Genomic DNA, 24,620 nt, shown 5'->3' with positions numbered 1-24,620 from the left:
AGCAAACAAGTGTTCTGTTGCCTAGGCAATGCCCCCCTCCTTGCAGCAGCAGCATACACACAGAAATAGAACGGGCTTGGAACCTCTAACCCTGGAAATTTGACTGGTAAACACATGGGTACACTCGCAATGGCTGACTGGTATTGTGATACAATAATTTCCATGTTAATGTAGAATGTTCATTCAAATTATGTTAACTGATGTGGCTCATGCAATGTAATGTATTTTTTGTAATGTCAGTTGAGTTGAATCAACAAATCACAGCACATATTGACAGGTACACTTCCTGCTTTTACTTCCTGCTTTACTCCTAGGTTGAAGATAAAGGTTAGGACTCCATGTGAAAGCTTTTAGAAAATAAACATTCATGTGACCAGCGCCGCTGCAAACTACCAGCGCCGTTGCTAACTTGCATAGCTGGTCCCATTGTTGCAAAGAGTTACGGGATATTAGAATCCTCATCTTAACCTTTGTCATCTTCAACCTAGCTTTGCTCCTATGGGTAAACTCGCAATGGCCGCCAGTCCACCCATAATGCCATCATTGACTTGAATGAGGACGTCTGTTTTATTCATTCTATTTCTATGGCAGCACATGCAGTCAGGAGCAGAGGAGAGGAGAAAATGTGTCTACAATTGCTATTCCAATGGTTATAACGGTGACCACAGTCATTTGGTTGACCAATTACAGTCATCCAAAATTCCATGACCGTCACAGCCCTAGTTGAGGTAAATTATTGTAAGTAATTTCTCACTGGGCTTACTGACCTTATACTTCTGTAGTTTGCCCAGGACGTTGGCCAATGAGAACATGATGGTGTGGTCGTTAGGGAGGAGCTTTAGGGCCTCTCTGCCAATCGCCTCCGCCTGGGCTAGGTTGCCTAGACGACAAGAGAGAGAAGGGATAGACATGAGAAGGATAGACGGATAGTCAGACACACAGACAGGTGAGATTGAACTTGCTAGTTCAAAGCCTGTGGACCTGCAAGGTGGAAATTCAAGTCATGAGGATAACAAAGTTTAAAACTGACATACTACAAGTCAGCTTTAAAAGTCTTCATTGGAAGTCAATGCATTCACAGAATACAAACGTCAACTGCTTGTACGAATGTACAGAGCTTTAAAGCAAGTGCTTATACCTTTTTAGCATGGATAAAATGATGAAACCCAATATAAACTGAGCGCCCAGTGTGTGTGTATATATGTGTGTGTTGTAAAGCAGAGTTTTCCCTCGCCACACATGGAAGAACGCTTTAGCCTCCTAATTAGGAGCTGAACACAAGGACCACTGGCTTATTGATCTCTGTCAGAGACCTGTCTGTCTTTCTGTCTGACCAGGGAGGGAAGGTGGGAGGGAGAGAGATAGAGGGAGGGAGGGAGGGAGGGAAGGAAGGTGGAAGGGAGAGCAAGAGGGAGGGAGGGAGATGGGTAGGGGTGGAGAGAGAGGCCCTGAGTCATGCTCTGTGCACATGTGCTTTGTGTGTGTGCGCTAGCTCTGCTTTGACTCTGTGCAATAAAAGAGAGAAGAAAGGAAGCACACCCCGGTTACTTTATGCTTTTTGGTGAGATGAAGTCTTGGCAGATTTGGGGAAGATATTATGTGGAGGAGGGGGATTCTGAATTCTGAGGGGGCACTTCTCTGTGTCTGCCTTGCGTTTGATCATGGCCACGCTGGCTGGCGATTGGATGGTTCCAGGGCCCTCCTGGGAGACCCCGCCCCCCTCGGGAGAAGCTTCTGACAAAAGCGGCGCCAATGTCTGGAAATCAGCGCATTCTCCACACGGCAGGGAAGAGTGCCTTTAGAAAACTCCACACACAAAGCTTTAATACATAAATTTCAAGCATTGCTGGTTCCTGCTCTTCCGGTCTAATCACGTTGGGCGCTTCGATCACATTTTTTAAATCTTTGTCTCTGTCTTCACTGCTGTTAACATACAGAAACAATCTTTGCGTATGGATGGATGAGTAAAAATATGAGGCATTTGACTAACTCTGCGGCACATGTAATCAATGGAAATTCATCCATTACTCAACTATTAAAGATGGATTTTGAATATCCAAAATTTGGGCACAAAACACAGCAAGTGATGGGTATTGTCACTCAAAGTATCTCCCATTAGACAGCAACTGTGGTGTGTTTGCGTCAAAGTGTGTGTTAGAGGTGTGTGTATGTGGTGCGCACATGGCTCTAATGTACGACCATTTTGGTTGCTTATGCTCCTAGATATATATGCTCCCAGAAAAATAATTGTTGTAATGATAGTCTTCACTGTGCAGTTGTTTCTAAGTGCCCTAGAGAAAAAAGCGAGCGCAGATTTGTGTAATCCAAAGCCTACATGTAAAGAATATTATTATTTTGTATTTCTTGCAACTTTCTGAAGACGTAAAGGTATGGGAATGCCTGTGTCTACCACTGCGTTGCCAGATAGTGATGCCGAAATAGTCATTTCTTAAGGCTTTCCCATAAAACTTTCCAAATTAAATGTTAACTGCTAAGTAGACTTACCTGACAGAATAATATGATATCATGATGATTTGTATCAATCGGGTGTCTTTTGTTTTACAAACTCTGCTATTGCGCATGCAGTACAGAAACACCGCCAGCCAAACACCTCTCTTGAGGTGCACAATTGAAATTAAAAGGGCAACTATACCCTCCAAAATATGTATTTATTTCTTCCCCAGACCTCAAATGTGGTCTCCTGATGTGGTTTAAGCATTCTTGTGGACTTAGAATATCCAATTTGGTTTCTCTATTGAAAAGGTGTGATTTTGAGAGTGAAAACCTGAAGAGGAAAAAAACTACACAATGTTTGGGGGTATTTTTTGGTGTTATTATGGCGAATAAATGTATTGGCTGGTAAGAATTCTGAGTGGTTGGTAGATTTTTTAATCTATCTGCAACAGTGGCTGGTGGACCAAAATGTACGTTTTTAGGCTCTCGTCATAAACCATGTCGCGGGTCATTCGTGGTCCTCTGTAGCTCAGCTGGTAGAGCACGGCGCTTGTAACGCCAGGTTAGTGGGTTCGATCCCCGGGACCACCCATACACAAAAATGTATGCACGCATGACTGTAAGTCGCTTTGGATAAAAGCGTCTGCTAAGTGGCATATTATTATTATTATTATAAAACCACTAATTTGTTTACACCTTGTTCAGTCATGTTACCTCATTAGCTAGCAAGCTAACAACCTGGTTACTTTACCAGTATATATAAACATTTGGGGGCACAGAAAGAAAGATAGCTTCTTTAGAAGATCAATGATCAGCAATGAATGAATGACTGATCTCTTGAGAGTCCTCACTCAAACTTGATGCTCTTAAAGAGACAGTGTAGAATTTAATATAATGCATCTCAATAGGTAGTGCTTTAACACAATGCAGAAACCTAATATTGCACAAACGACTTAGTAATTTCCATGACAGGTTTTTGTATCAACATTCTAGCTTTTTAGAAAAAACACGTCTTTACAGGGTTGAATATTTGTTTATAGAGCGTTACGTGCTTCAGAAGTAGCTAGAATTCATATTGGCCTGATATGCTATATGTCTTCTGGTGCTCCTAGATTTTATGTTGTACTCTTAACTTTTTTAAGTGCACCAGTGCTACCAATATGTATTTATTTATTTAGAGCCCTGGCTGCGCATGCATGTGTGTCTGTGAAAGTGTGTGTTAGTAGTGTGTGTATGTGGTGCGCGTGCATGTGGTAGTGAGTGTGTGTGTGCGTGTGTGAGTGTGGTTACCAGTGTTGTCCAGTAGTATGACCATGTTGTTCCATGCCAGGCTGTGGTCAGGCTTCAGTACTGTAGCATTCCTCCACGCATTCAGAGCATCTAGGTGTCTGTTCAGGTCTGCATACTGGAGAGGAAATTAGATATTAACATTCTAGCAAACCACATCACCTTCATTCATTTATGTTTTAGTAACTTCACTCAATATACTATGAATCATCAAAGCCACAATCTGAAGTCTGTATTTGAGGCTTACAGCAGCCCTGCCACTAGGTTTGGAACAGAACAAGCTACAGTACCTCATCGGGAAAAGTTACCACTCTCAAATCCATTGAATTAACTTTTTCTGCATAGACTGCCAGTCCATGAGATCAACATGATAGATTTAAACATGTAGTTGATTTAACCTTAGATTTTGGGTTATAACAGTACTAAGCTCATAAGGCATTTAATAACATATTCTTCAATAATTAATGAGTGTAAATTGTATTGACTGTTTAACGGTAGGACATTTTACGGATTGTGGATTTAAGTCCAACCTCGGATTGTGGCTTTAAGTCCAACTTATGTACTCACCAGGCGTCCCAGGTTGTAGTAACAGTCAGGGTATTTCTTCCGGAATTGGATGGCGTTCCAGTAGCTCTGCTCTGCTTCCTTAAACTTCTTCAGACTGTTTTGCACTATTCCCAGATTCATCCACGCTGCTGCAAAGTCCGGCCTGGAACAAAACAAATAGAAGATGTTTCTCAGAAGAACACAACAGTTGCATTTAATGTCTGGAATGTTTTGTTTTGTGTTAAATCAAAGACTAATAAATAATTGGTGATTTTTTCTGTTTGTGTGTGTGTGTGTGTGTGTGTGTGTGTGTTTATGTGCATGCGTGCAGGTCAGTGTGTGTGTGTCCACCTACTGTATGAGTACAGCTTTAGCCAGCAGCTCCTCTGCCTCCACCAATTCGTTCCTCTCCTTCAGGATGTTGCCCAGGTTGTTCATAGCATGGACGTACTTAGGGTGTAACCTGACACAAAACACAGCTAGAAAATTAACATGGAGTACCTTTAAAACAATCCTGAGGTTCAATGGTTCAGACCGTGGGTTTGATAAATTATGGAGTATCATCATGACATATGCTTTCCAATGCGTCTCTGTTCCAATATCCACAGTAGCATACCACCTAGTATGAAACAATGTATTGGGTATAAGTGGTATACTAGTATGGACATTGGAATGTAACCTACATGTACCCAAGAGCCATACTATAGAACTATAGAAAAACTCATATTAAGAGTGTGAACCTGTAGTATTCGTACCTGACTGCCTCTCTGTAGTACTTGATGGCAGCACTGGTGTTCCCTCTGTCTGCTAGGTTCTTACCCACATTATAATGCACCTGGAGAGGGGCAGAGGCAGGAAAAGTGAAAATGAAATAAAAACAAACAAATAAAATAAAATATAAATACAACATATTTTGAATAGTTTGGGCATCATTTTCCAGACTGTTTGAGGACATAATATGGTCTGACAAAGAGGCACAGACAGACAGAGACAGACCAATTGATGCACCAGCCATCCTGACAGACAGACACAGACACACAAGCCAGCCAGAAAGATAGACACAGACAGACAGACAGCACCTTGGCATTGAGGGGACAGACTGACAGGGCGCTGGTGAAGAGGCTCTGCTCGGAGCGCCACTGGTGACTGCGCAGGGCACAGCGAGCCACATACACACATAGCAGGGCCAGCAGGGAGGCACGGAGCAGCCCCTACAACACACAAGAGGACCATCCGTTAAGACAGGACAATGAAGTGAAGGCAATGAAGTGAACCCTGTTTGATTCAGGAGCTCCATCCTAACAGTCTTAAAATCCTCCCTCTTTTCCATGTCTGACAAAAGACTAGATCAGGTGACCAAACATGTGGAGAACCTCTAAAATCAGGTCAAATGTATGTGATGTGTATCTTTTAGCTGGCCAAGGGTGTGTATATTCTCTACCTTGCGTCTGCTCCAGCGGCCGCAGCAGTGTCCCAGGGCGTAGGCCAGTAGCAGACAGTAGCCAGCGGAGGAGAGGTAGAGGACCCTCTCTGCAATGACGAAGCCAACCCTGAAGAAGATGTTGCAGGCGGGCAGGAAGGGGACTACCAGCAGCACCAGACCCAGGGTCAATGTTCTGACAAGAGTCACAGGGTGAAAATAATACTTTATAATAATTTTCATGAAATAAGTATTCCATTTATTTTCCGTAATACCATACCAAATCATTCCAGGCCATTTCTTAAACTTTTTTTAAAAAAACAGCTATGGTTAAAAAAGGTTTTAAAAGTGTCAATCTGTCCTCTTCCTGTGGCTCCTCTCCTCTCTCAGGGATCTGCGGCTCGGTATGTCATAGATTTCTTAGAGTTCCTCTTCTCTTTGAGTTCAATCTGAGCAAAAGGTCACGTCACTTAGTTCACCTGTAACTCTTCCTGTCTTCACTGCAGAGTAGACTATTAGATGGAACTGGCTTCTAATAAGACATTTCAAATGTCATTATGTCTATGTACAGTGTTGTAACGATGTGCAAATAGTAAAACTACAAAAGGGAAAATAAATAAAACATAAATATGGGTTGTATTTACAATGGTGTTTGTTCTTCACTGGTTGCCATTTTCTTGTGGCAACAGGTCACAAATCTTTCTGCGGTGATTGCACAATGTGGTATTTCACCCAATAGATATGGGAGTTTATCAAAATTGGATTTGTTTTCAAATTTTTTGTGGGTCTGTGTAATCTGAGGAAAATATGTCTTTAATATGGTCATACATTTGGCAGGAGGATAGGGAAGTGCAGCTCAGTTTCCACCTCGCTTTGTTGGCAGTGTGCACATAGCCTGTCTTTTCTTGTGAGCCAGGTCTGCCTACGGCAGCTAGCTAGTTTAGCCTACTCTGCAAATGCAGCTAGTTAGTTTAGCCTACTCAAACACCCTGATCAAACAGAGGGATGCCATGTTAACTGGCTGGCTATGAATATCCAACACAACACTTGAACTCTTCCAAGTCAAGGTAAACTTTTGGTTTTAATAATTTATTGCCACAGGGGCCTGCCAGTGTAACTGCTAAACTGTTTACTGACTGACTGTACACTAACGTTACTGCATGATTGCAGCAGGTTTACTAACGTGTTAGTTCTATTAGCTACAGTTGAAGTAGAAAGTTTAAATACACTTAGGTTGGAGTCATTAAAACTAATTTTTCAACCACTCCACAAATGTCTTGTTAACAAACTATAGTTTTGGCAAGTTAGGACATCTACTTTGTGCATGACACAAGTAATTTTTCCAACAATTGTTTACAGACACTATATTTCACTTATAATCCACTGTATCACAATTCCAGTGGGTCTGAAGTTTACATACACTAAGTTGACTGTGCCTTTAAACAGCTTGGAAAATTCCAGAAAATTATGTCATGGCTTTAGAAGCTTCTGATAGGCTAATTGACATCATTTGAATCAATTGGAGGTGTACCTGTGGATGTATCTCAAGGCCTACCTTCAAACTCAGTGTCTCTTTGCTTGACATAATGGGAAAAGCAAAAGAGATCAGACAAGACCTCAGAAAATAAATTGTAGACCTCCACAAGTCTGGTTCATCCTTGGGAGCAATTTCCAAACGCCTGAAGGTACCACGTTCATCTGTACAAACAACAGTACTTAAGTATAAACACCATGGGACCACGCAGCCGTCATACCGCTCAGGAAGGAGACGCGCTCTGTCTCCTGGAGATTAACGTACTTTGGTGCGAAAAGTGCAAATCAATCCCAGAACAACAGCAAAGGACCTTGTGAAGATGCTGGAGGAAACAGGTACAAAAGTATCTATATCCACAGTAAAACGAGTCCTATATTGACATAACCTGAAAGGCTGCTCAGCAAGGAAGAAGCCACTGCTCCAAAACCGCCATAAAAAAGCCAGACCACGGTTTGCAACTGCACATGGGGACAAAGATCGTACCTTTTGGAGAAATGTCCTCTGGTCTGATGAAACAAAAATATAACTGTTTGGCCATAATGACCATCGTTATGTTTGGAGGAAAAAGGGGGTGCTTGCAAGCCGAAGAACACATCCCAAACGTGAAGCACAGGGGTGGCAGCATCATGCTGTGGGGGTGCTTTGCTGCAGTAGGGACTGGTGCAATTCACAAAATAGGTGGCATCATGACGAAGGAAAATGATGGGAATATATTGAAGCAACATCTCAAGACATCAGTCAGGAAGTTAAAGCTTGGTCGCAAATGGATCTTCCAAATGGACAATGTATACTTCCAAAGTTGTGGCAAAATGGCTTAAGGAAAACAAAGTCAAGGTATTGGAGTGGCCATCACAAAGCCCTGACCTCAATCCTATAGAAAAGTTGTGGGCAGAACTGAAAAAGCGTGTGCGAGCAATGAGGCCTACAAACCTTACGCAGTTACACCAGCTCTGTCAGGAGGAATGGGCCAAAATGCACCCAACTTGTTGTGGGAAGCTTGTGGAAGGCTACCCGAAACGTTTGACCTAAGTTAAACAATTTAAAGGCAATGCAACCAAATACTAATTGAGTGCATGTAAACTTCTGACCAACTGGGAATGTGAAGAAATAAATAAAAGCTGAAATAAATCGTTCTCTCTACTATTATTCTGACATTTCACATTCTTAAAATAAAAGTGGTGATCCTAACTGACCTAAGACAGGGAATTTTTACTAGGATTAAATGTCAGGCAGTGTGAAAAACTGAGTTTAAATGTATTTGGCTAATTTATTTTTTTATTTAATTTTTTATTTAACCTTTATTTAACCAGGTAGGCCAGTTGAGAACAAGTTCTCATTTACAACTGTGACCTGGCCAAGATAAAGCAAAGCAGTGTGATAAAAACAACAACACAGAGTTACATACAGTGGGGAGAACAAGTATTTGATACACTGCCAATTTTGCAGGTTTTCCTACTTACAAAGCATGTAGAGGTCTGTAATTTTTATCATAGGTACACTTCAGCTGTGATAGACAGAATCTAAAACAAAAATCCAGAAAATCACATTGTATGATTTTTAAGTAATTAATTTGCATTTTATTGCATGACATAAGTATTTGATACATCAGAAAAGCAGAACTTAATATTTGGTACAGAAACCTTTGTTTGCAATTACAGAGATCATACGTTTCCCGTAGGTCTTGACCAGGTTTGTACACACTGCAGCAGGGATTTTGGCCCACTCCTCCAGACCTTCTCCAGATTCTTCAGGTTTCGGGGCTGTCGCTGGGCAATACGGACTTTCAGCTCCCTCTAAAGATTTTCTACTGGGTTCAGGTCTGGAGACTGGCTAGGCCACTCCAGGACCTTGAGATGCTTCTTACGGAGCCACTCCTTAGTTGCCCTGGCTGTGTGTTTCGGGTCGTTGTCATGCTGGAAGACCCAGCCACGACCCATCTTCAATGCTCTTACTGAGGGAAGGAGGTTGTTGGCCAAGATCTCGCGATACATGGTCCCATCCATCCTCCCCTCAATACGGTGCAGTCGTCCTGTCCCCTTTGCAGAAAAGCATCCCTAAAGAATGATGTTTCCCACGCCATGCTTCACGGTTGGGATGGTGTTCTTGGGGTTGTACTCATCCTTCTTCTTCCTCCATACACGGCGAGTGGAGTTTAGACCAAAAAGTTATATTTTTGTCTCATCAGACCACATGACCTTCTCCCATTCCTCCTCTGGATCATCCAGATGGTCATTGGCAAACTTCAGAAGGGCCTGGACATACGCTGGCTTGAGCAGGTGGACCTTGTGTGCGCTGCAGGATTTTAATCCATGACGGCGTAGTGTGTTACTAATGGTTTTCTTTGAGACTGTGGTCCCAGCTCTCTTCAGGTCATTGACCAGGTCCTGCCGTGTAGTTCTGGGCTGATCCCTCACCTTCCTCATGATCATTGATGCCCCACGAGGTGAGATCTTGCATGGAGCCCCAGACCGAGGGTGATTGACCGTCATCTTGAACTTCTTCCATTTTCTTATAATTGTGCCAACAGTTGTTACCTTCTCACCAAGCTGCTTGCCTATTGTCCTGTAGCCCATCCCAGCCTTGTGCAGGTCTACAATTTTATCCCTGATGTCCTTACACAGCTCTCTGGTCTTGGCCATTGTGGAGAGGTTGGAGTATGTTTGATTGAGTGTGTGGACAGGTGTCTTTTATACAGGTAATGAGTTCAAACAGGTGCAGTTAATACAGGTAATTAGTGGAGAAGAGGAGGGCTTCTTAAAGAAAAACTAACAGGTCTGTGAGAGCCAGAATTCTTACTGGTTGGTAGGTGATCAAATACTTATGTCATGCAATAAAATGCAAATTAATTACTTAAAAATCATACAATGTGATTTTCTGGATTTTTGTTTTAGATTCCGTCTCTCACAGTTGAAGTGTACCTATGATAAAAATTACAGACCTCTACATGCTTTCTAAGTAGGAAAACGTGCAAAATCGGCAGTGTATCAAATACTTGTTCTCCCCACTGTATGGGATAAACAAAAATGTACAGTCAATAACACAATAGAAAAATAGAAAATCTATATACAGTGTGTGCAAATGTAGTAAGTTATGGAGGTAAGCAATAAATAGGCCATAGTGCAAAAATAATTACAATTTAGTATTAACACTGGAGTGATAGATGTGGAGCAGATGATGTGCAAATAGAGATACTGGGGTGCAAATGAGCAAAATAAATAACAATATGGGGATGAGGTAGTTGGGTGGGCTAATTACAGATGGGCTGTGTACAGGTGCAGTCATCGGTAAGCTGCTCTGACAACTGATGCTTAAAGTTAGTGAGGGAGATAAGAGTGTATGTAAACTTCCGACTTCAACTGTACGTTTACTATGACGTTACTTTAGCTAATATGTTGACAACAATGTAGGCTGTGTGTAGCGGTAATATGGTTTGGCTTGGAAAGGTTTTTTCACCTGGTCTCCTACAGCTGATGTTGTTGTGCACTGAAGTCCACAAGCGAAGGGAAAAGTTGAGAGGAGTAGAGCGGATAGATGCGAGAAGGAATACGACGTGGCTGCTATGAAAGTGAACTGTGTGTTTATGCGTGATCAGGGGTGTATTCATTCCACCAATTCTGTTGAAAAACGTTTCTTAAACGGAAGCAAACGGAACAAAAAGGGGATAAACATACCTGAATTTGTCCAATAGAAACTTGGACTAATTATTACACCTTAGATCAGCTAGATGCAGGCAAGAGTGTGCAAGGCGGTATTGAATGTGTCACTGTCAGTCCATGTGTATGTCACCTCAAATTTTTCTCTCAACCTGTGTGCACCTATGTTGTAAACTTTCATTCAAAGGCTAGGTTGTAGCAACCTCATGATGGGTATAGGGAAAATGTGAGTATCATGTAGTACCTTAAACCTATCGATCTTATATTGAACTGGGTGAATGGGAATATGAATGACAGTCAACCAATATGTTGTAATAGAAATAAAGCCATGCTCATGAAAAAAAAAAAAGGTCCTCCCTCATCTTAATACGGCACCGACCGCCACTGGTATGTAGATCCACTGCTTGTGTACCTCTTCACTATCCATCCAGTAGAGCTCCCCTGCATCTCACAGCTCAGTAAGAGACATCTGAGAGTAACAGTTTATTTTCAAGTATCTGTGGCCATGGATGCAGTGAGAACAGCCTTTAGTCCTTGAGTGTGTCCAGCATAGATGTATGTACTCACTAAGAGTAGCATATAGAGTGAAGTGTGTTCCATTCTGCCCTGCCAGTGAGTGGTAGCTCTTTTGTCAAGATGTGTTATATAGTAGCCCCCCTCCCAAGTTCCTGTGTGCAGACACACTGGTGCACACACTGATCTGACGTCACTTACATAGTCATTTCTTAGAAAAGCCTAGCACAGTTGTGATAAGCTGTCTTTTCCGATTCATACCTTTGTTATCGAGCATCCCTCCTTTCCTTTGTTTGCTGAAATGCAGAGGCCCAAATCAAATCAATGTATATTGGTCGCGTGGTGACTGTTCAACAGTCTGATGGCCTGGAGATATAAGCTGTTTCTCAGTCTCTCGGTCTAGATGGTAGCAGGGTGAACAGGTTGTGGCTCGGGTACTACTTATCTTCTTGGCTTTCCTGTGACACCGGGTGCTGTAGATGTCTTGGAGAACGGGCAGGCAGGCAGTGTGCCCCCGGTGATGCGACGGTGCTGTTGCGCCTTCTTCCCCATGCTGTCTGTGTGAATGGACCATTTCAGGTTCAGTGATGTGCACGCCGAGGAACTTGAAGCTTTTGATCCTCTCCACTGCGGCCCCGTTAATGTGCTCTTTCTGCTGTCCTGTAGTCCACGATCAGCTCCTTCGTTTTGTTGACGTTGAGGTTATTTTCCAGGCACCACTCCGCCAGGGCTCTCACCTCCTCCCTGTAGGCTGTCTCATCGTTGTTGGTAATCAGGTCTCCCACTGTTGTGTCGTCAGCAAACATGATGATTGAGTTGGAGACAAGTGTGGCCACGTAGTCATGGGTGAACAGGGAGTACAGGAGGGGCTGAGATTGCAACCCTGTGAGGCCCCCGTGTTGAAGATCAGTGGCGGAGGGGTTGTTGCATACCTTCACCACTTTGGGTCGGCCCACCTGAACTCACACATATTCTTTGAATGAGGGTCTGCAGTGAACAGGATGTGAGGAGGAAGAGGTGGGTGTGTGTTTCACTGCTTTGACCCGTCTATAGAAAAGGTAATGGTTTGTGGTCATACCAACATCCTTTAAAAAAAAACCTTGGTGGAAGTGGAAACATAACACTGGGCTAATGAAGTATAGTAGAACAAAACAGAAAGGCCTGCACACTATATATGCTTCTAATTACCACCTTAATTTGCAACATTTCAAAGGATCCTCGTCACAGCATATTCAGTGTGCTGGCCATTGTTCTTTATCACTGCTTGGACTCCTAAAAAAACACTGTTACATAGTACTTACAACAAATAGACATACTGTGTAATATCCAGTTGTAAGTCAGCTGATATTATTCTGAAAGTTTCTATAAAGTGATCCAAGATTTGATGCTTGAGTCACATTACAGTACATTTGATCCACTGTTCATAACTGAGTGTGCAACATTGTGACCAAACATGTTTTATCTTGACAACAGTGTGTGTGTATGTGTGTGTGCATGCACGTGTCGGCTGGACTTTCTCCTACCTCCTCCTCTGGCTGTCCTGTGAGCATAAGGCTTGGCTTATCAAGCCTATCAGGAAGCACCAGAGCAGCAGCAGCCAGGCCGTCCTCCAATCAAACGCTGACTTAATGAGGGGCACACAGCCCATGGACCAATCAAAACACAGCCACCAGGGACACAGCAGCACCCAGGCATTCAGTGAGTAGTAGTAATTATAGTTGACTATCTGCCAATCACACAGAACAGGACAGGGGATGAGAATGAAAGAGGTTAGGGGGAGGGAGAGAGAGACAAAATAAGAACATTTCAAATAAAAAAGCACAGACAATCAATGGATTGATACGATTATGATTGGTGTACTACTATAGAGGTCTGCGCGGGACTGATTTCTTCATCCCGCTCCCACCCGCAGCTTTTCATACCCACCCCGCCCACAGCCGCTGGCTTTCTGTCCGACTCCCACCCACTACCGCAAGAACTGGTCCCAAACCCAACCGCAGTCCCGCAATGTTATTTTAGGCGTATGTGCCGCAGCTCACTTGCCAACCATGGTCACAGCATTTTTTTGCCCTATTGGCAATATCAAATGCGCAAAAATAACTTAAGAAATAGGTTAAATTACCAGAGATTCTCACGTGGCCCATTATATATTAGGCTATCTGTATTACTGGGCTATATCAGCCAATATGCTAGATGTAGTTTGAAGAGAACAGAGTTGGAGAGACTTGGCCTTTCTCTTGAGCAATTTTTATAGCCTACCTTTAAGGAGTGGGAAGATTTTCCAACAGAGAAATATGGGTGATCAATATTTATTTCTAGGCAGTGTAGTAAACTATAGCTTAATCATATTTAGAAAGTACATTTCCTTGGAAAGATAACTGCCCAGTGCTTCTCCGCCCATGCATAGGCTATAGCCTAGTCTATATAATTGAGACCACACCTGATCTTGCACGTATGGCTACTGAAATTGAAGCAGCAAGAACGATGACAGCGACACTTGCTACGTTTTGCATATAGGATATAGCCTATCTTTTAGGAGGCCAATTTGCAGGCAGAGACAAATAAATGGGTAATCAATACTTATTAAAAAATGAAAAGGCGCCGTGTTCATATTTGAGTTAACTGTCATGTGTTTCTCCGCCCATGTAGGCAGTCTACTCTATTTCAATGAGACCACACTTACTAGGCGTATTTGAACTCGCACGCCCAACTAGGAGAAAAGGGGTAGGCTACTGAAGTTGGAGTAGCAAATTCTGAGTGTGTGAATAATGTGAAAAATATGTGCTTTTAATACAATAGGTAGGCTTTGGCTAACGCATACAATGCAGAAAGATGACCGCTTCCAAATAATCTGCGGGACAACAAAAATATTTTCATCCCAAAGTTGTCTGTCTGACCGCCCGCTCCGACCAGCAGCATGAAAATTGCTGCCCACACCACGGGAACGCCGCCCTCTAGTGTACTAGACTTAAGGGGAGAGGGTGATATTTAGATGTTTTCAACTGTTAAGAGTAAGTCCTAAAAATACTACCCAAAACCAAAAAATGAAGGGATCAAAGTATGGTTAGTTAATCCATTTAGATTTTGTGTCCTGACATAACTTTCTTAAAAATAATTTCCCTCCATAAAGGAGGGCGAGGTTACAAATAGCCATAATAATAGTTATTTAGCCTACACACTCTAATCCAGTATCATTAAAATACATAAAACATGACTCACTCTGAGAAATACATTTTCTGCAAAGGATGCTGGGTTGTCTACTTCGGTGAAGGCGGGGGGGCCAGTTCCCATGATTCTCCAGCGGGCATACAGCAGGAAGGCTCCGCCCATGGCCAGCAGAGCCAAACGGGTCAGGAGGCCCGTCCGCACTCGCTCACTCACCTGACACGGCACACACCAGACAAACATCCTGTCACACATAGTAATAATTCATACATCTTGCATAACTAATCATGTTTGCATCATTCAGTGTAGAGGCGTCCACAACAACAACAACATCCTGAGTCGAAATTAAGTACACTTACCTAACCACAGGGTACATGATCAGTACATGTTAGATGGCTATTATGGTGTTTTTCCATACAGGATGTTATGGAAAAGCCATGGCCCAGTGTTTCACCCAAAAGGCTCAAACTTTTCTGTCTATGCAGGGCCAGCACTGGGCCATGGCTCCGGCGGACATGCTCTCACATGGGGCCAAAGCCAGGCAACTGGTACTTTTCTGCTTGCATTTACATAACAATTGCAAATTGTGAACTTTATCACCTTCTCACAGAGCCACTGTTTTGATTACGCAGAGGTTGTTGATTTGTGAAATCCTCACCGTCAGCCCTAGCTACGGAAACACAACTTCCCTAGTATAACATAAGCCCATATACAGTAGTGTAGCAAGAAATGCAACATAATTAGTGTAAGAGGTAGAGCCCGACCAATCTATCGGTTTACCAATATTAAGTTGGCCAATATTAGCCTTTTACCGATGTATTTGTATCAGCATTTGATCCATTGAAAAGGACCTATACAAGATGCAGAGCAAACGCTCTGCAAAAAAGTTGTTCTTCATAGAATTTCACTTTATCGTGCATTTCATTATTTGTCCTGAGGGCGGCAATAGTACTGCTCGTCCATTTTGAGACGCTGTAGCCAGTACACACTTCCTCAAAATAGTCAGAATTAATCTAAGTTAACTCAAGAAATCTTCTATTAATTTTGACGTTTTTGCAGAGGAGATCTTAGTCATGCAATTTTACATTAACTAAGATGTTTGGTGCAGTATTTATCAATGAAAAACTGTGCATGAACACGAGTCGTCTCTCGTTGAATGACAACAAAGACTTTATTGAAGAATCTCTTCTGTTGACCAATCACCGACAAAAAGGGCATAGACTTCGGCTACTGACTTCAGCAAGCCTCGAGAAAAGATGTCCTGTGCCCGAAAAGCCCCCCCAAAACTTACCGAAGTACAAAAACGTAACAAAATGTCATCATACTATATGCCCGAACATTTCCGAACTGTTTCGGCTGGGAAGCATGCAGATGCCTTAAGACTGGACAATACCAGCTTGCCAGCTCAATAAAGTGCCAAAAATGCGCCCTGGGCATATACCTTTACGTGAAGTCTCATGGTAGGGTGTCAGGTCGTGACAAACAATGGATGGTATGCCCAAATGTAAAGTAAGTACCGTGCTAAGAACATTCACCTCTGTGGTAACGTTAACGCCCTTTAGTTAAGCCAGCGAAATCTGGTGTTATATTTGCTCTTTGCGAAGTGTATTCCTCAAGCTCTGTCATTCAAATGTTTTCAGAGACACACAAAAAAAACTTTGCAGGTTACAAAGACGACATTGTAGACTCTTCTGATGACAGTGATGGGGAAGAAACAGCAATCAACTTTGTTGTTGTCACGGAAGATGTTGACCGAGTTTTGAAATCAGTGGAATGTCTGGAATGTGACTTGACACAACGGGCCAAGCAAGCTGTACAAACAAAAAGGAAACGACACAGGACGTCTTATTTAATGAAAGGGGTTGCAGTCTGCCGTAAAGCGTTCATCCATGTATACAGGTAAGAGTCTAGCTACAGTTTCAGATATTATGCCATTTCGCATTGCTAGTTATAGTATAATGTTAGCTAGTTAACTAGCAAACATTGAACCTATTTGGTTAACCTTAGCTAGCTATGACAATCGGTTTGTATTGCTAGTACTCTATGGATTGGGATTATGGGTCATTGTTTAGCTAGCTAGCTAGCTAGCTACATGTCTAAACAAAAGACCCCAAGTTAAAGCTTACTGTTAGCTAGCTACTTGACGTTAGATGGCTGGCTTGCTAGCTAACATTACATGTGTGATCTGTGTGTAGTGATGTTATCTCAGAATGCCATTTCGCATTGCTAGTTAAAGCCTAATGTTAGCTAGCTAACTAGCTAACATTGAACCTATTTAGTTAACTTAAACTAGCTATGACAATCAGTTTGTATTGCTAATACTCTATGGATTGAGATGATGGTTAATTGTTTAGCTAGCATTTTTAGCTAGCTAGCTACATGACTAAACAAAAGACCCCAAGTTAAAGCTTAGTGTTAACTAGCTATCTGACGACCCATCAAGTTATCCAGGTGTGTCTGACGGTGATTACGGCTATCTATTGTATAATAATGCTAAAACCTCCAACATGATTGGCACTACTTTTATTGATCTCACATTATGTCTGTATTTTCCAGAGGTACGTGTAGTCGGGCTGTCTTCCTTCAGGAATCTGTGGAGAAAATTGCTGCCCCACATCTCAAGCACTAAGCCCAGGACAGACCTGTGCTGGCAGTGCCAGAGGAACAACTATCAGGTCTTCAGATCTGCCAATCTGCCAGAAGATGTTAAGTCAGCCAAGCTGAAGAAGCAAGAGCAGTGGTGTGTCTACCAGAAGATGGTTGCTGACTGCAAGACCACCTGTCAAGACCTGCCGTTGTCTCTGGGGGCCCCTACTGAACCAGCAAGCAAAGACATCAGGATGCATTACAGCTTTATTTTTGCTCAACAAGTAAGCAACATTTCCTCCTTTATAATGATTTTTAAAATTATATACGGTACCAGTCAAAAGTTTGGACACACCTACTCATTCAAGGGTTATTCTTAAATGTTTTACTATTTTCTACATTTTCTAACACTTATGGAATCATGTAGTAACCAAAAAAGTAGCCACCCTTTATCTTGATGACAGATTTGCACAGTGTTGGCATTCTCTCAACCAGCTTCATGAGGTAGTCACCTGGAACGCATTTCAATTAACAGGTGTGCTTTGTTAAAAGTTAATTTGTGGAATTTCTTTCCTTCTTAATGCGTTTGAGCCAATCAGTTGTGTTGTGAAAGGTAGGGTGTTATACAGAAGATAGCCCTATTTGGCAAAAGTCCAAGTCCATATTATGGCAAGAACAGCTCAAATAAGCAAAGAGAAACGACAGTCCATCATTACTATAAGACATGAAGATCAGTCTATACGGAACATTTCAAGAACTTGCAGTCGCAAAAACCATCAAGTGCTATGATTAAACTGGCTCTCATGAGGACCACCACAGGAAAGGAAGAGCCAGAGTTACCTCTGCTGCAGAGGATAAGTTCATTAGAGTTAACTGCACATCAGATTGCAGGTCAAATAAATGCTTCACAGAGTTCAAGTAACAGACAGATCTCAACATCAACTATTCAGAGGAGACTGCGTGAATCAGGCCTTCATGGTCGAATTGCTGCAAAGAAACCACTACTAAAGAACACCAATAAGAAGAAGAGACTTGCTTGGGCCAATAAACACGAGCAATGGACATTAGACCGGTGGAAATCTGTCCTTTGGTCTGATGAGTCCAAATTTGAGATTTTTGGTTCTAACCGCCGCGTCTCACAAATACGCAGAGTAGGTGAACGGATGATCTCTGCATGTGTGGTTCCCACCGTGAAGCATGGAGGAGGTGTGATGGTGCTTTGCTGGTAAGACTGTGTGATTTATTTCGAGTTCAAGGCACACTTAACCAGCATGGCTACCACAGCATTCTGCAGCGATACGCCATCCCATCTGGTTTGCGCTTAGTGGGACTATCATTTGTTTTTCAACAGGACAATGACCAAACACTCCTCCAGGCTGTGTAAGGGCTATTTGACCAAGAAGGCGAGTAATAGAGTGCTGCATCAGATGACCTGGCCTCCAACCAATTGAGATGGTTTAGGATGAGTTGGACAAAAGAGAGAAGGAAAAGCAGCCAACAAGTGCTCAGCATATGTGGGAACTCCTTCAAGACTGTTGGAAAAGCATTCCAGGTGAAGCTGGTTGAGAGAATGCCAAGACTGTGCAAAGCTGACATCAAGGCAAAGGGTGGCTACTTTGAAGAATATAACATAAAATTTATTTTCATTTTTGTAACACTTTTTTGGTTACTACATGATTCCATATGTGTTATTTCATAGTTTTGATGTCTTCACTATTATTCAACAATGTATAAAATATTAAAAATAAAGGAAAACCCTTGAATGAGTAGGTGTGTCCAAACTTTTGACAGGTACTGTGTGTGTGTGTGTATATATACACACACATATACATACACACATACATACACAGCTGCGGAAAAAATTAAGAGACCACTGCAAAATTATCAGTTTCTCTGGTTTTACTATTTATAGGTATGTGTTTGGGTAAAAATAACATTTTTGTTTCATTCTATAAACTACTGACAACATTTCTCTCAAATTCCAAATAAAAATATTGTAATTCAGAGCATTTATTTGCAGAAAATGACAACTGGTCAAAATAACAAAAAAAATGCTGTGTTGTCAGACCTCGAATAACACAAAGAAAATAAGTTCATGTTCATTTTTAAACAACACAATAGTAATGTTTTAACTTAGGAAGAGTTCAGAAATCAATATTTGGTGGAATAACCCTGATTTTCAATCACAGCTTTCATGCGTCTCGGCATGCTCTCCACCAGTCTTTCACATTGATGTTGGGTGACTTTATGCCACTCCTGGCGCAAATATTCAAGCAGCTCGGCTTTGTTTGATGGATTGTGACCATCCATCTTCCTCTTGATCACATTCCAGAAGTTTTCTATGGGGTTCAGGTCTGGAGATTGGGCTGGCCATGACAGGGTCTTGATCTAGTGGTCCTCCATCCACACCTTGATTGACCTGGCTGTGTGGCATGTCGCATTGTGCTGCTGGAAAAACCAATCCTCAGAGTTGGGGAACAATGTCAGAGCAAAGGGAAGCAAGTTTTCTTCCAGGACAACCTTGTACGTGGCTTGATTAATGCGTCCTTCACAAAGACAAATCTTCCCGATTCCAGCCTTGCTGAAGCACCCCGAGATCATCACCGATCCTCCACCAAATTTCACAGTGGGTGCGAGACACTGTGGCTTGTAGGCCTCTCCAGGTCTCCGTCTAACCATTAGACGACCATGTGTTGGGCAAAGCTGAAAATTGGACTCATCAGAGAAGATGACCTTACTCCAGTCCTCTACGGTCCAATCCTTATGGTCTTTTGCAAACCTCAGCCTGGCTCTTCTTTGCTTCTCATTGATGAAGGGCTTTTTTCTAGCTTTGCACGACTTCAGCCCTGCCCCTAGGAGCCTGTTTGGAACCGTCCTCGCCGTGCACTTCACCTCAGCTGCCGTTTGCCATTCTTTTTGTAGGTCACTTGATGTCATCCTACGGTTGTTGAGTGACATTCGAATGAGATGGCGGTCATCCCGGTCAGTATAGAGTCGTTTTCGCTCTCTGCCAGTCTGTAGCTTTGTTGTCCCCAATGTCTGCTGCTTGACCTTGTTCTTATGAACCGCCGTCTTTGAAATTTTAAGGACGGAAGCAACCTGACGCTCACTGTATCCCTCTGCCAGTAAAGCCAGAATTGAACCCTTCTTTTCCTCACTCAAAACTTTCCTTTTCAACTCTTTTGGCATGGTCAATAGTTATTTTTTTTATTAATATTACTTTTGAGGTACTATTAGCACTGTTTTTGCCATCCAGCTGGTCCTATTGCAAGAGGATAGTGATAACCACAGCAGTGGTTTTGATACTTTTCCTCGTTAAATAAGATTTGGTTCAGGTGATCACCTAATCAGTACCTAATTCATTAGAATGAGGTGTGCCTATGTTGGAATTCAACAGACACTGGAATGGAATGGCTGTCATACATGTAGAGATGCTGATTTAAAAAATGTTTGCAGTGGTCTCTTAATTTTTCCACAGCTGTATGTATATATATATATATATATATATATATATATATATATATATATATATATATATATATATATATATATATATATATATGAGGCAGGCAAATGCCTTTCACTGAGCTGTGTTAAGACAGACAGACAGGGGTGAGACAATCTTTTGTTGTTTGCAGGTGCACTATCCTTCTGACACTATGCAGCCAGGTCTCATCTACTTTTTAAACTCCTCGCATTGTGGCTTGTTTGGTGTCTGCTGTGAAGGAATACCACAACAAGTCAACTACTTGATTGATGAAGGCATGTCTTCCAGCAAAGGCAGCAGCGCAGTCATCAACTGCATGCACCATTTCTTCACCAATTACAGAGTTGGGGAAATACGCGTGGACCTGAATTGTGATAACTGCAGTGGCCAAAACAAGAACAAGTTTGTGCTCTGGTATTGTGCCTGGTGGACCACGCACAAGCTCCACCAAAGTCTGGGCCTTCACTTCCTGATCACAGGCCACACCAAGTTTGCCCCCGACTGCTGCTTCGGCCTCATCAAGCAGCGCTTCAGAAAGACCAGAGTGAACACGGTCTGAGATTGCTGGTGTTGTGAAGGACAGCACTGTGACAGGGGTCAACATCCCACAGCTGGTTGGACAGTAGGATGGTACGGTGCTGGTGGAAAGCTATGGCTGGCAACAACACCTGACTCCTTACTCCAGGCCACTGCCACAGATCAAACAGTACCAGCACTTCATGTGAATATAATTTTCATTGTATGAGGTTATTCTTCTTATCTAAACTTGGGAGCTGAATTTATGTTTTGCAAGGTTTTAATGTCTTCTCAATTTTTTATTTTATTTCCTGTTTTACAGCTTCGATGCTCTGGAGCCTGGTGTTGTTGTCGCCAAGGAGCGTTCGGACTCAAGTCGGGACCAGGTTTCAGCTGCTGCGCAATGCTGACATCCTTCCTCCCATAGATGGTCTGCCTGTTCAAGCACCACCTGGACTGGACACAGCTAGACAAACGTATCTTTTTGAGAAGATCAGGGAGTTTTGCGACATAGAGGCTATGGACATCACATGCCCTGCACCAAAGTCAAGGACAGGACAGAAAGAGGCTCTCCGAATATAGATTCCCTTGTTCATGCGTGGTTCAGACGGACCAGTCATCAGCACTATCTGCAGTGCCTCTATTCAAATGACTCTCTCCTAACACACACCATACGTTGCTGCTAATATTATTATTATTTTTATCCTGCTGCTCAGCCACTTTACCCCTGATTGTATGCATATAACTACCTCATCTGTTACGGATACAGGTATCCTGTGTTTTTGTGTGTTTCTCTCCTTCTGCCCTAATCACAGGTGTCCTGTATGTTCCTGATTGGTGGTCGTTGAGGTGTCTGCTGATTGGACCAATCAGTGAACATTCCTGTGCAGTGCACCACCTGTTACTCGTTTTTTCAATCACACATCCCATTGTATAAAAACCAGTCTTGTGTTTGTTGAGAGAGAGAGAATATTTCCGTATGTGAGTATGGACACGGTGGTGTCCTGTTTTTGGTTACTCACTAAGTTGCTGGTTACTATGATTGGTAATTCTGTTAGACCACTGTTTTGTATGTGAGTAATGGATACTGTGATGTCCTGTGTTTAGAGTACTCACTAAGTTGCTGGTTACTCTGTTTGGTAACTATTGTGTGTTTCTGGGAAAAGGGGAGTTTGAGCTAGCTGCCCTTGGGCATACATTTCCCGTAGAAAGAACTGTCTATAAACACTAGTTAGACCTGAGCGGACCACCCACTGTATTTTGGTATGGTAGCAGTAGCCTAGCGGTTCTTGAGGCAGGCAAGATCAGTTTAGGGGTGTTTTACACTATTGTTTCATTTCTTGGGTCCTGCTCAGCCCTTTTTCCCAAACCGTTACCGTGTGTTCAGAAATAAACCATTTGTGTTTGACGGTAGTTTATGGTTGTCGTGTAGTTTTTCCTTCTCACTGTTCCATGTCACACTTATAATTTACATGAATTATGTTACGGGTCTCATGTCCATCACCCTAGACGTTCAAAGCCACGGGGTTCGTAACATAAAGTGGGGGCTCGTCTGGGATCTATCCCAGGCTACGCATGTAAATTAGTAAGTGTCTGGTTCAGTGTTGAGCTTGGCAGCTGTAACTACCTGTTTTTTTTGTGTTCAGTAGTCGACGGCTCGTGTTGCTAGTAGGATGGCTACTTTTGAGTTGGAAGCATTTTTGGAAAACCCTACGTGGGAGGTTTTTGAGAATTGCCGTAGAGTGGATCTACAGGTTTTGGCTGACCACTTTTCTGCACCCATACCGAGGGGTTTAGTGAAAGCAGAAGTTAGGGAAGTAGTGCTAGCGATATTGTTGAACGAGCGTGTGCTTGAGTTACCGCCGCCTGAGTCTGCTGCTCCTGTAGGGGAGGTGGTTGCTGTTCCTGTAAGCCCATCAGTGTCTGAGGACGAGGCTAAGGCTCCAGCCACATTGCCCCGTTATGACCCACTCTCCCCACTGACTGACAGTGATGCCAGGATGGATGTCCGCTTGACACGGCTCCAAATGGAGGCGGAAGAGCGGGCACAAATCAGGCTAGACAAGCTGGAAACGCGTAGGCTTGATCAAGAACTGGAGACGCGTAAGATGGAACTGGAGACGCGTAGGCTTGATCAAGAACTGGAGATGCGTAAAATGGAACTAGAGGCAGAAACAGCGAGGTTAGTCTCTGCTCATACTATGCCTGCTAGTGAGCCATCCTCACCAGCTGTGTCGGCTGCTACGTTTGATATTAGTAGGCAGATCACCTTGGTACCTGTGTTCAGGGAGTCAGAGGTTGATTCCTATTTCAGTGTGTTTGAACGTATAGCGGTAGCATTGAAATGGCCCGAAGAGGTATGGTGCCTATTACTTCAGTGTAAACTAACAGGTAAAGCCCAAGAGGTTCTGGCAGCGCTACCTCTTGAAGACAGTTTGAATTATGAAGTGGTCAAAGCTACTGTTCTTCGTGCCTATGAGCTTGTTCCTGAGGCATATCGACAGAGATTTAGGTCTCATAAAAAGTCTCCTACTCAGACTTATGTGGAGTTTGCTAGAGACAAAGGAAATCTGTTTGACAAATGGCACAGTGCTAGTAAGGTAACTGATTTTAACTCTCTACGGGAGTTAATCTTGTTAGAAGAGTTTAAAAATTGCTTACCGGAACGCATTGTAGTTTATCTGAACGAACAGAAAGTATCCTCACTGTCGGAAGCGTCTGTATTGGCAGACGAGTTTGTGTTGACGCATAAGAGCGTGTTTTCGGCTCGTACAGAGAGCAGGGCTGCAGAGTTGCTAACTTTTAGTCCTAGTCGACCAGCAGTACATCCAGCACGCCCAAAAGATGTGCGTCACTGTTTCTATTGTCATAAGGTGGGACATATGGTTAATGATTGCTTTCTGCTAAAACGCAAACCGGGGATGCCTCAGCACGCCAGGCCGCCAACGGGTGTTGGGCTGATTCGTACGGTTGTAAGGCCGGATTCAAGACAGAGGCCTCATAGTGAATGTGGTTTGAAAGTCCCTGTCCCAGATCACAGTTATGAACCGTTCATTTTTGAGGGGTTTGTTTCTATATCAGATGACGAAGCGTCTCAGCGTCCAGTTAGAATCCTCAGAGATACTGGTGCGGCGCAGTCGTTCATACTCGCTGATGTGTTGCCCTTGTCCAGTAATACATATTGTGGTTCCAGTGTGTTAGTACAAGGAATTGAAATGGGATTTGTTCCAGTGCCATTGCACTTTGTGAACGTACACTCTGAGTTAGTCAGTGGATTGTTCAGAGTTGGCGTACGTCCTATGTTGCCAGTAAAAGGTGTGACATTTATAATGGGCAACGATATTGCCGGAGGAAAGGTGATACCCGTATTGGAGGTATTGGATAAAAGTGACCAGTCTCTCTCCGAGGAGCTGGCACAGGGTTATCCAGATGTGTTCCCCGCTTGTGCTGTCACACGTG

The 24,620-nt window shown here is 42.9% G+C and overlaps 1 protein-coding gene across 1 annotated transcript in view; it reads right to left on the bottom strand.

Moving 5' to 3' along the window:
- tmtc4 (transmembrane O-mannosyltransferase targeting cadherins 4) overlaps positions 1-24,620 on the bottom strand; it is a 39,636-nt gene that overhangs the window by 1,076 nt on the left and 13,940 nt on the right. Inside the window, exons 8-16 of the mRNA XM_041863673.1 lie at positions 14,627-14,788; positions 12,931-13,133; positions 5,729-5,903; positions 5,367-5,498; positions 5,043-5,122; positions 4,643-4,750; positions 4,309-4,450; positions 3,745-3,859; positions 768-880 (exon numbers count right to left, since the gene is read on the bottom strand). Of these exons, the coding sequence (XP_041719607.1) occupies positions 768-880; positions 3,745-3,859; positions 4,309-4,450; positions 4,643-4,750; positions 5,043-5,122; positions 5,367-5,498; positions 5,729-5,903; positions 12,931-13,133; positions 14,627-14,788 (1,230 nt within the window). The remainder of the gene's footprint in view (positions 1-767; positions 881-3,744; positions 3,860-4,308; positions 4,451-4,642; positions 4,751-5,042; positions 5,123-5,366; positions 5,499-5,728; positions 5,904-12,930; positions 13,134-14,626; positions 14,789-24,620) is intronic.

The sequence above is a fragment of the Coregonus clupeaformis genome, chromosome 40 (assembly GCF_020615455.1).
Source record: "Coregonus clupeaformis isolate EN_2021a chromosome 40, ASM2061545v1, whole genome shotgun sequence".
Classification (NCBI taxonomy): domain Eukaryota; kingdom Metazoa; phylum Chordata; class Actinopteri; order Salmoniformes; family Salmonidae; genus Coregonus; species Coregonus clupeaformis.
The sequence above is the reverse complement of the archived record's forward strand: the minus strand, read 5'-3'. Positions and strand labels throughout refer to the sequence as shown.